The 12,758-nt window shown below is 43.1% G+C and overlaps 1 protein-coding gene across 1 annotated transcript; it reads right to left on the bottom strand.

Moving 5' to 3' along the window:
* Window positions 1–11,250: 11,250 nt before the first annotated feature.
* Window positions 11,251–11,859, bottom strand: LOC133888907 (uncharacterized). The gene has a single exon (XM_062329295.1). It carries the CDS (start codon window positions 11,705–11,707, stop codon window positions 11,360–11,362), a length of 348 nt encoding a protein of 115 aa, XP_062185279.1. The 5' UTR covers window positions 11,708–11,859; the 3' UTR covers window positions 11,251–11,359.
* Between the last annotated feature and the right edge of the window lie 899 nt (window positions 11,860–12,758).

Here is a 12,758-nt window from a genome sequence, read left to right as displayed (position 1 = left end):
CCATCCAAATGCTCCCTGACCAAGTTAGCGTACTCGCCAGGGTTGAGTTGAGGGGGCAGACTGTCACCACCGATCATAGTAGCAATGACGACGAGGAGGACCCTAACAACGAGGAGCCTGAGGAGGAGGGCTTCGGCAACAAGGAGAAGGAGGACGATGGAAACACGAACAAGGAGGGCTCCGATGATAGTGAGTATGTTGACGATGCCAATGAGGAGGAGCCTGAAAGTCTGCATTGGTCCCAGCTGTAGCACTACTTGACCATGGGTGGTATAAACCTTCCATATCCAGATTCCTTAGGGTTCCTGTATTCTTGGGACATACGTCTGTGCTTGGGAAGAAAATCCCTAGACGTATGGAAATTGCCTACTGGTATCCAGGGTATCTCAAAACAGGGAAGTTTATCTCTAAGGAGTCCAAAGGCCACACACACGGAGCCAGGGGACCTATGGAAGGACAAGTCCATTCAAGCCATTCTAGTCATTTAGATTCATTCAAGCCCACAAAAGCTTCAATCCCTCAAGCTTTTGTACTTCTGATCTATGATCCTCCCAGACTACTAGCAAGGGGCCCTCAACTAGGTTTAGATCTATCTATGCTAGCCAAGACCCCTTGTAAACAGTCTCAAGAGATCAATAAAAGACAAAAAAGACATAGGGCTATTATCCTAAGGGAGCTCTTAACATGTATAAACCTTTGTGTGTGATGTTTGATTTAGTGACAGGAAGTATCCCCTACTTCATCTACAAGTTCATAAGATTAGTGGTTTACAAATCGTCAACAATTGGCACCGTCTATGGGGAATATGACCAAAGAAATTAGATCTTTGACATATGACATATCGTTGACTTCACCCAAGTCTGCACCAAGGACTGGCTCCTCGGATGAGGGGTTCTACGATAACTTTACTCTCTCGACCGACAACGAACCAATGGTCTACCGGGTGGACCTCGAGGACGACCTTACTGGCGATGACTCCAATGACGAGGTAAGTAATTTTATGGATTAGTACACCAAAGATTACAGCATCGAGTTTAAACTGCTCAATGGCCAAGACGATTACGTAAGCGAGTTTTTCGCAAGTCAAGATCCTCCTTCATGGCTTCTGACAACATGGATTGTCAAAATACCTACCCGAAGATTTCCTCCAATGACCATGATGGATCCGGACTCCTCCTTCACTGGAGATTACCCACCATAAGTCTTTGCTATCGGAGATAGGGACACTGGTCCATCTAATCATGATGGCAATGATCCCACAAACACATAGACCCCGCTACTCCGATTGCATAAAACACCAGACAACCTCCGCTTATGAAAACTCTTCTGATCCCAAATCCTAATGAGATATGGGATCTAGCATCTCCTAACCATCAACCAGGAACTCAATGCTTCATATCTGCAACGGCGCAGAGGCTTCTCCTTCTATAGGAGGGCCTCCAACAACCTACAAATCTGACAACCCTTGGCGCAAGGACTGGATCAACTCGATGATCGACCTGGCCAAAGAAGCTATCCTCCAGGCCAAGAACTCTCATCTAGTTACAGCCACGAATAGTTCTAATCAAGGGAAGTCTCAGGCTAATCCATTCAGTGATGACCCAGATCTGGAAAAGCTAGAACAAGACAGTTCGAGAAGACAACCAAGCGCTTAGCCACTGTAAGACCTCACCGATCAAGAACACCCCATAAATGATCTATGCAAAGTCATCGAGTAGCGGAGATGCTCGAAGACACCCAGGAACAGTTGACCGATCCTCGGCGGCCTAACCGGAGGACATCCCGGCACCATTCGAGTAGAAGCTACACCCGAACCGAGGAGGGCACCATCATTGGATGCCATGCTTTCTCTCAGGATCTACGAAAGGTGAACTGGCCATCTTAGTTCTAGCCTGGGTCGATCGAGAAATACAGGAACACTAATCCCATTGAGTTTCTCCAAATCTACACTATGGCCATCCAAGCGACTGGTGGAGACAAAAAGGTTATAGCAAACTACCTTCCCACAGCCCTTGAATGGTCGGCCAGGGCCTGGCTGACTAATCCAGCACCAAGGATGATCTACTCTTGGGAGCAACTCTGCGACTTATTCTAAGCCAACTTCCAGGGTACTTACATTCGCCTCAGCAAGAAATATTACATCTATTGTGCCATACAGACGGAGAAGGAAACCTTGCACAAGTTCATCGCCGCTTCAGCAACACCCGGAACACCATCCCAAAGATAAATGACTAAGATGTCACTAAGTCGTTACCCGAAGGGTCAGGAGCCGATGATGCATTGAAGAAGTCGCAAGAAAGGAGCCTAAGACAGTCAAGGAGCTCATGTGGATCGTTGACAAGGCATCTAATACTGATGAAGAACTCTTGTTCATCAAAGAAAGGGATTAGGGAATCAAGCACCCCAACCTAGACTAGATGATGATGTGACAAAGAGCAAGTGCAAGAAGAATTCAAAGCGAGGTAAGGGCATGAAAACAAAAACTGACGAAGTTTCCACAGATCTTCACGATATGCATCCTGGCTCATCTTGGAGCAAAGGCCACCAGCCAGGCACTGGTAAGCGCTCAAGAAAGCCCTAGTGCGACTTCTACTAGACCGACAACCACAGCCTCTAGTAATGCTGCATCTGGCAGAAGCTGATCAAGGCTGAGATCGACAAGGCAAGGGGGAAGAAGACCCAGGTCATAACCCATAGCGGGGACTCTAGCTTCGACAGCAGCGATGATGACTTGGGCCAGATGTCATAACAGTTACTAGGGAGGATTGTCGATCGCATGTTTTGTGGTTCATCTTCCTACGATTCCAAGCGACAATATAAGGCAATGGCCCAAGAAGTCTTAGCTACCATCCCCAAGAGTCGACATTCCATCAAGTGGTCAAATATCGAAATCTCTTTCGACCAAGATGATTGCTTAGAGAACTTCATATGGCCAGACTGCTTCTCGATAGTGGTTGAGCCTACAATAAACAATTGCAAGGTCTCTTGAGTGCTTATCGATGGAGGAACTTCTTTGAACATCCTCTTCTCAGGTGCACTTGATGCGATGCTGATCTCATGATATGCCATCAAGTCGGTTGCTCAAGCCTTCCACAACATAATACCAACAACAACATCTATCCGTCATATATCGCTTCCTGTCACCTTTAGGAAGCACGATAACTTCCGAACAGAGAAGATTCTGTTTGATGTGGTCAATTTTGAGATGGCGTACAACACCATCTTAGGACAACCAACCCTAGCCAAGTTTATGGCTATCGTGCACTGTTCCTACTAGTGCGTGAAGATCCCAGGACTCGAAGTCATCACCGTCCAGGGTTGCCACAAGGAATGCCTTTGCTGCGACAAGCAAAGCCTCGACATGGCAACTCAGCATTAGCCCGACAAGGAGACCAAGAACTCGAGGCCTAAGGTGGTCATGAAGTTTCATGGTGAGATCAAAACCATTACTTTGGATCTAGTGGATCCATCCAAGATGGTTTGGATCGGCTCTAACCTGGATCCTAAATAGGAACTCGTGCTTATGACCTTCCTCCTAGCAAATGCCAACATGTTTGCATGACAACCATTGACATGCCCGGTATCCCTAGGGAGGTGATCAAGCGCAAGTTAGCTATCCAGTCAGGTGTTAAGCTGGTTAAACAAGAGCTCTAGCAGTTCATGCCTGATTGGAAGGAAGAAATCAAGGAGGAAATCAAAAGGCTCACTAAGGAAGGGTTTATCATAGATGTGGATCATCCCAAGTGGCTCGCTAACCCTGCCATGGTTAAAAAGTCAAATGACAAATGATGCATGTGCATGGATTTCACTGACCTTAACGAAGCCTACTCGAAAGATGCCTTCCTCTACCATGAACAGACTAGATAGTCGACACCACTTCCAAATGCAACTATCTAAGCCATCCTGATGTCTACTCTAATTATCACCATATCAGTATGCATCCCAAGGATGAGGAGAAAATCTCCTTTATAACTCCCTTTGGAGTATCCTGTTACGTAATGATGCCCTTTGGACTGAAGAACGTCGGTGCCACATTTCAACAGGGCATGCAAATAACCCTCCACAATTAGATTGGCTGAAATATCGAAGCCTATGTTGATGATCTTGTCATCAAAACTAAAAAGAAGGAAGATCTTATCTTTGGCCTACCAGAGACCTTCAACAATCTACGCAAGCACCGATTCATGATTAACCTAGAGAATTGTGCATTTGAAGTTGATGTAGAAAAGCTACTCAGGTACTTAGTGTCATACCGGGGTATCGAGGTTAATCCCGATAAGATCAAGGCCATCGAAGAAATGCAACCCCCAGGTCAGGACGTGAAGTTCAAAAACTAACTGGATGCATGCCAGCTCTTAGTCATTTCATATCCCGACTCGAAGACCGGGAACTTCCCTTCTTCAAGTTACTTCACCAACACAACAAGTTCAAATGGTATGAAGAGGCCGATGAGGGGATCAAAAATATAACGCGGTATCTTTCTTCCGCCCTGTGCTAGTCGCTCCCGACCCAAATGAAGAACTCTTGTTATATATAGCGACCGGACCATCAGCCGTAAGTGGAGTATTGGTGGTGGAACGAGAAGTGCCCGACAAGTGAGAGAAGAGCCAACGACCGGTATACTATGTTAGCGAAGTACTCCATGGTTCCAAGGAGCATTACTCGCAAGTACAAAAACTATTGTATACAATATTTATGGTCTCTCGCAAGCAAGATACTATTTTTAGGCTCATAAGATCACCATACCATCAATATTTCCATTTGGAGAAATCCTCTAAAACAGAGATACCATGGATGAATCACTAAGTGGGCTATTGAGCTGAGAGAATTTGATGTTCGGTTCGTACCTCGAATAGCGATAAAGTCACAAGTACTCACTGACTTTGTCGTTGAATGGAAAGAGAGCAACCCCAAGATAGCCCCAATGACATGTTCAATGTATAGACTCTCTTCTTCGATGGGTCACTTACGCTCCAAGGCTCATGAGCTGGAATTATACTCATCTCTCCCATAGAAGAAAGGCTACAATATGTTTTGTAGTTCAACTTTCCAGCCACAAACAACGTAACTGAGCATGAGATTCTACTCGCTGGTCTTTGAGTAGCTTCTGCTATTGGTATCTACCGCCTTCTCATGAAAGCGGATTCACAGTTAGTGATGAAGCAAGTTAGCAAAGAGTATCAAATCTCGGACAAGACCAAGACAGATTACCTCGTGAAGGTGAGGAAGCTAGAAAAGAAATTCATCGGACTCAAGGTCAAGTGTATCCCTAGGAAGGATAATTGCCTCGCCCATAGTCTTGCCCGACTAGCCTCCTCACGATCTCAGGACAAACCGGGATCGTTATAGAGAGACTCTCAAAGCCATCCGTGAAATTATCAAATGACACGACTGAAGGAGTGGTGGTCTACGAGATCTAAAACCAACTTGGTGACTTGTCAGGAATCAACAGCCCAAAAGGAGTCACGGGGGAACTTGTATCTCCACTCGAGTATGAAGATTCATGGATGGATCCGATCCATAAGTTCCTTTAAGAATGAGTTGTGCCTAAAGATGATGCACTATCTGAGCAAATATTCCATTGATCTAGGATGTATACCCTGTGGACAACATCCTCTATCAAAGAGGCACTCACGGAGTACTCATAAAGTACATCTCTCGGAAGTAGGATAGAGAACTACTCGAAATCCATGGAGGGGTGTGCGGAGCTCATGCTTCCTTCCAAACCTCAGTTGGAAAGGCATTCAGACAAGGTTTTTATTGGCCTACAACTCTCCATGATGTGAGCAAGATGGTAAAAACATATGCCGACTGTCAATTCCATAGTAGGCACATACACCAGCCCACCCAAGCCTTACAAACGATCCCCTTGTCATGGATATTCGTGACTTGTGTTGCTGAACGAGTAGGCTATGCTAGTACAAAATAAAAATTTCTAATGCGTTCAACCAAGAAACCATCTAAGTAGAGGATCATGGATCATTACCACTAGATGCGCAGTGCAACAGAAGAAGAGTTGAAGTAGACCAGTCCAACATCGTGCGCGTCGATGTAGAGGAAGTAGTCAAACTCAGAAGGATTGTCATAGAAGATCGACCTCCTAGTCGGGATCAACCTCCGGATTCAACTTCCTTGTCGGGAGAGTTTCGACTTCCTAGTCAGGAGGGTTCCGACTAGTCGTGATCACCTTGTCGGGAGTGACATTGAGCTGATCAGCACCACAATAACAACAGCACCTCTACAGTATCCACACGTCCTAGGCTGGAACGTCTAACATTAGTGTTCTTGCACTATATGTCCAACTAGGGTTTCAAGAGGTCAGGTAGAGAGGGCATGGCTAGGGTTTCAGAGTGGCTCAACCATGCGCACCCCTCCCCACACCTCCCTTTATATAGATCGTACTATAGGCTTCCATGTTAGAATTCCATCAGGACTCTAGTCCCTTATGGATCACAATCCGCTTAAACCCTCTTACGAATCCACTCTGCATGTCTTGTTCCAACCCATTAAGTGTGTGACCTATTAGGTTCCTGTACAAACATCTATAACTCAAAAACTCCTTTTCGAAATGAAATCAACAACAGTCCCTAGCAGGGCTTATTGACTCCCAAATAAATATAAAGATCATATTGGTTGAACCTTGATATACATATGTACCAATCTTTTTGCCTCACGATACCAGTCAAGCTTAAGGCGAGACACGTGCCATCTTTGAAATAGCTTGACCATTCACTCTATCTTATAGTGAATTACTCAACTCGTGATTAACTCTTTAATCACATTGGCATGACCATGCACATTCTAATCTAACTACATTGAGGGGCCTAGAGATATATCTCCCGTTATATAGGAGGGGCAAATTTCATCTTGATCGCTCACACCCCACGACATATTTCATGGTAAACCCAAAAGCTACATTTATGACTACCTAGTTATAGAGTAGCGTTTGGTAGCCCCTAAGTATACCATTACATATTATGAGAATCAATGACGATTCATATTATTGATTACAACTGATGACACATCATATAACAGTCCCAACAGTATCTCAAAGTAGGTCTATACAACACCATATTCTCTAACATATATCCATATTATTGATTTCATATCTCTATATCCATAATCTGTGAAACATGATCATCAATCAGTACATGTGCTAGTTTGTGAATCATTATTGTCCCACATAATGATATAAGACTATGGATAAAGAATAACATCACAATAAAACAAAGAGCTTCACAAATAAGCCACATACTTGCTAATTAATGTAAATGATAATTGTCCAAGGAACCGAATAACAAATAATTCAAAAGCGTATAAACATAGACGTGATATAATCATCTCTATGACCACCTCTTGGGCATATCACCAACAACTTGGAGGTTGGATATTCTGGGGCCCTTCCCGGTAGTGTCTAGGGGCTTCAAGTTCCTTTTTGTGGCAATCAATACCTTCACCAAGTGAATTGAAGCTGAGCCAGTCAGCAGGATCACCTTGGTAGTAGCCAAAATGTTCATCATGAAAAACGTTGGGACAAGATTCGGCATCCCGAGTAGGATCATCACCAACAATGGAACTCAGTTCTCAAGCGCAGCCTTCATCGATCACTACGAGGTACTAGGCACTAGCTTTGTTTGCATCGGTAGCTTATCCACAAAGTGATGTATAAGTTGAGCAGGACAATGATCTAGTTCTACAAGGAATCAAGATTTGTGCCTTCAACCGCTTATCCACCTATGCTAAAGCTTGGACGTTTGAGTTGCCTCATGTACTCTGGGTACTCCGAACAATATCCAACAAGGTGACAGGTGAAATGCCTTTCTTCCTATTTTAGTAGATCGAAGTCATGCTACCATGTGAACTAATATGAAATCTCCCCGCGTTGAGCTGTACACCAAGAAGGATGAAATCTCGAGAAGGCAGGATGATCTCAACATTCTTGAAGAAAAAAGGACTCAGGTGCTGATACAATCGGCGAGGTACTAGCAAGCACTCTAGAGCTATTATGATTAGAATATCCAAAAGCAAAGCTTACAACCTGAGGATCTGGTTCTATGACTCGTTTAGAGCCGAAAAAATAGCAACAAGCTATCTCCGAAGTGGAAGAGTCTTTATACGATGGTTGAATTCAATCGTCCTGGGTCGTATATGTTAGCAATGTGAAGATAGAATGTGGAGAGAGAGAGAGAGAGAGAGAGAGAGAGAGGAAGAACAAGAACAAGAAGAAGAAGAAGAATTTATATTTAAATCACATGAACTAGAGTACAATAAACAATTGACATATTTTTGAAGATTTAAGATGTTACCGCTCATAAGAAGAGTGACGTAGCGGAGTAAATAACTTTTGCACCACATAATTCAACATATCAAAAGCTAAAAGGAGCAACCTGTCAATTTGGAAAAAATAAATCAATTAGTATGTTATATAATTGATCATGTATCTAAAAAATATAGAATATTGCAGGAACACCTACCGCTAGTCCAATACTAAAGAACTAAGCATGTCTAGGTCTTCTAGGTGGCTTTTGCAAATCCATATTTTGATCTATCAGGGCTTCAAATGTCTTCTTGATGTTATCACCATCAAGTCATCTTAAAATCTCCTTGTCAGTGTAGCACAATATCAAGTCATTGAGCCACTCATCGGGCATTCTATTGCACAAATTTGTCTTGATTATATTCATAGCCGAGAAGGATCTTTCAACTAATGATGTTGCCACTAGTAGAAGCAATGCTAACTCAATAAGGTGATAGACCAATGGAAAAGCAATGTGTTTTTGAGTTTCAACCATCTTCATGGCAAACATCCGAGATCATGACAAGCAACAAAATCATCAATTCTTTGCACATGTAGAACGAAGGTCTCAAGTAGATCCCTTATAGTAGAATATTGATCAATAGTTGAGAAATCTTGATCATATGTTTCCGTTAATTGAGCAATCTTATCAACATCAAACTTAGGAAACAAATTTCTTAGATCAAGAAAAGAGAACAAAACAAGTAACTCTGCTGATACCTCATTGTAGTGATGATCCATCTATATGATAATAGCATCAAATCTTTCACTAATTGCTCTATTGTTAAAATTACCAACCAATCAATACCTCCATTGATCCATATAATTTTCTTGATTACCTTTCTTTTGCATGTAACACACAAAAGTCCACCATGGAGTTATACATCAAAATCTTGGAGTTCAAGTGACCTCAAAGATATTAGGTTCTTTGTCAAGCCTGGGATGTACCAAACTCCCGTCAATGTTCAATGTGTTCTATTATACATCTCTTGTGTAACTATTCCCACCTCAGTGATCGCTAACTGCTTGCATTTATCGAATAGTTTCATCCGCTTGACGTAGAGATACTTCATCAAACATCTCCCTCGAATATACGGGAAAGCAACAACCTAAATCTAATACCCACTCATGAACATTACGTGATTGACAAATAATAAGGACGTCCGAGTTTTCCTCCACTATCACCATTTAGCAAGCTCTCCTCCAAACGTGGACAAAACTTTTTCATGTGGCCTTGCCCGTGTTTCACCCTTATTCCTGCCTTTCTTCTTCTCATTATTCTAACTTTTTCCTACACTAGGAGTGTGACTATTCAGGCTATGATGCACTTCAAATGGTTCTTACAACTCCAATTGGATACATGACCACAGTGCCCATGTTTGATGAGCATCCGAAACGTCCGTGAATGCAGAGCTCTTCCTCATTAAAGTTCTTTAGAGTGGTCAGCTTGATGTAAGGCTACTCCTGATGGTAGTTTCGTGCACATTAAATAGGCTACCATGTATGATACTTTTCTGATGTGGCAAGAAATTAAAGAGGAGATAGGAGAAAGATGAGATAAGGCATCGCTTGGGCACGATATCCTACCCTTGGAAATCGCATGATACTACACCGGGGTAGAGTTATTTTCTTGGTGCACGATTTGGATCCACTATTATAGACACAACAGATGCAACAATTTCTTGCCTCGGAAAGCCTTAACAAACAACCTTCGATATTGTGCAGTGTGAGAGTTGTATCATCCCTGTATTTTGCTGACATGGTAGTTTTAGAATTAGTGATATGATACTATGGATTGGGAGTAGTCTAAAGTGTTGTTGTAAAATAAAAATTTACCATTGAATTCCCTCTCTCGAGGATATATACTGTTGCATCTGAAAAAAGGAAACGAGATATAATGTAGCTTCACAGCCCTTGAATTTCGCTGAAGTCAATGTGCAGGTTTGATGAAGCACCAGGTTCGATTTCCGGTGCTTACTAATTACAGTAACAAGTTAATTTCATGAGCTGTGAGTTAAACTGATTAAATAAAGTTGGGTGCCCATTGAAAGTTTCATATTGAAGTGATAGACAACTGACAACTGGTAGGGATAGCAGCACAGAAGTTGTCTTTTTGAATGACGCGTGCAGAGTGCTCTTGTATGCGTATGATCTTAGTATTGGGGAATCAAATTGACCATTCCATTTCTGATAGGTCCAAATGTCTGACAATTGTGCAAGGAACAAAGTTTTCCGGCACTGTTTCAACAATTGCTACATGATCCTTGTCAGCTGTTGCTCTTTTTCTCAGGCGCTCTTTATGGGTATCAGATATAAATGTCACGTCTTACTTTTCAGATGTTAGGTTGCTAACAACCGGAAATAAGCAAGGCGATCATGAAAGGAGTAAAATTATATCTTGAATAATCCAAACAACTCCAAATCAACAATTTCGTTCGAATTAATCAGAAGGTGGGGTGTCCATACTGTTTTTGGTGTTGGATTGGAAGATTTGGACATTTGGTGTGCCTACATATCACCAAGGCGTGCAGCACAACAAAATCAAAGTTCGTGCAATAATCGATTCGTTCTCCCGTATTTTGCCCACGCCATTCTAACTCTTCACTCCATTGACGTTACAAAATTTTGCAGAGCAAGTCAATTTTCTTTTGTCTCAATCCAACGCTAGTCAAATCACCAAATCATTACCAAAAAATTGAATTCGGCATACTGGGGTGCCAACTAACCCCGCCACCTCCCCGGGTCTAGGTACCAAATGTATGAGACCAGGTTTTGAAGTCGACCGGGCACAAAGTATTAGAGTTTGGAGCTGCAGTAGGATGCATAAAACTGACCATCGAGTAGCAGCAATATCGATCGTCAAATACATTTGCAGGAGATGAGCAAACTTCCCAACATAAAACTCCCAGTAAAAGTGCAATGAGATGCTAAATAGTAAATAGCACACACACACATTTTCTGAAAATGCTCTACAGACTCACGTTATTAACAGGCACCGATAAGTCGTAAGAAATGCTGAAAATCACGGCTTCAAGATAAAAAAATTTAAAAAAGTTTTTGACATCAGAAACCGGGGACGAGCACGGTGGAGAACCAGATCACGAGGTCGTCGGCGTGTGGTGATTCAGCGGTGCGCTTCGCTGCCACCGGCCGCCTGTTCCCGTCGGTCACGTAAACCCGGCAGAGCGGACAGGTCCGCTTGCAGGACGCCAGCCAGCGGTCGACGCAGTCGCGGTGGAAAACGTGGCGGCACGGCAGCCGCCGAGTGGCCTCGCCAACGCGGATCCTAGACAGGCAGACGCGGCACTCATCCGCGGGGCAACCGCCGCCGCCATCGTCGCCGGCCTGCGTTGCCTCCGACGGTGCCTTGATGCACAGCATCTTAGAAATGTAGGAGAGGAGGTCGCTCATTTGGTGGATGACTGTTGGTGCCGTGCGTTGCAACAGGATCGGAGGTGTGGCTAGTGCTGCTGGGTATATCAGAATATGTAATGCGGGTGCAGGCAGGAGTGTGGTTCCGTGGTCAGGGATCAGGTGGTACGCAGTTGCACGCTTTGTTGGTAAGGGTGGACGCTCATATTTCAGGCGTTGAGACATCCACATTGGAAGTTGGTGTACGCACCTACAATGAAAATGCTACATTTCTTTTCCACCAAGCATGGATAAAGCAGGCTTTCATGCACTGACGTTCACGGTAGCTGTGGTGTTCTGCGAGAAAAAGGTAGATAGGAGAGTATTATATTAGACTCTTCTTTTTTTTTTTTGGTAGAGCTCTAGTTTGGAGATTCATATATAATTTAAAGCTTGTAGGATAAAATAAAATAATTTTAATATTTGTCTTCAGTCTGAATACAAAATCTGAACCAAAGACCCTCAATCTACCTATAGCTCCAGCTCTAAAATTTTCTAAAGCTAGAGATGACCAGCTTCATAAATTTTTAGAGCTCGAGCTCCGCCAAACAGACCCTTATTAAATATTTGTTCATATCCATTGCAATTTGTTTTCCATGCTGGATGTTAAGTTGTATTTCATCTTAACTGTTCTATATACTTTTTGACCTAAGCCCTCCACACTATCAAACACGAGCATTGACGTAACTAGGCAGGTGCACTTTGTAACCGAACCAGGAAAACCATGTCAAAAATACCAAACCGAACCAGTTAACTCAGTTTGACCGGTTTTTGGTTTTCAATTAGATAGAAATAAAGTATGGTTTTCCGATGTTTGGTTTTCAGTAAAAATCGGTTGTAAACCAAAAAGACCAAAGAAATCGATTTGTCTGGGCTGTCCATTGCCTCTTGTTGGGCTATAATGTTTGCTGGCGCCTGGGCTACGTTAGTATGTTGTCGAATGTCAATTGACCGCACAAAGTACTGTTGTGTCCTGTGCTGCTGATTGTTGACCTGTTGTGCAGCTGTGTTGGATTTTGTCAGATGTGCATATGCTGTACTTCTGTCCGTC

Source organism: Phragmites australis, chromosome 13 (assembly GCF_958298935.1).
Source record: "Phragmites australis chromosome 13, lpPhrAust1.1, whole genome shotgun sequence".
Classification (NCBI taxonomy): domain Eukaryota; kingdom Viridiplantae; phylum Streptophyta; class Magnoliopsida; order Poales; family Poaceae; genus Phragmites; species Phragmites australis.
This window is presented reverse-complemented; position numbering and strand designations above follow the sequence as displayed.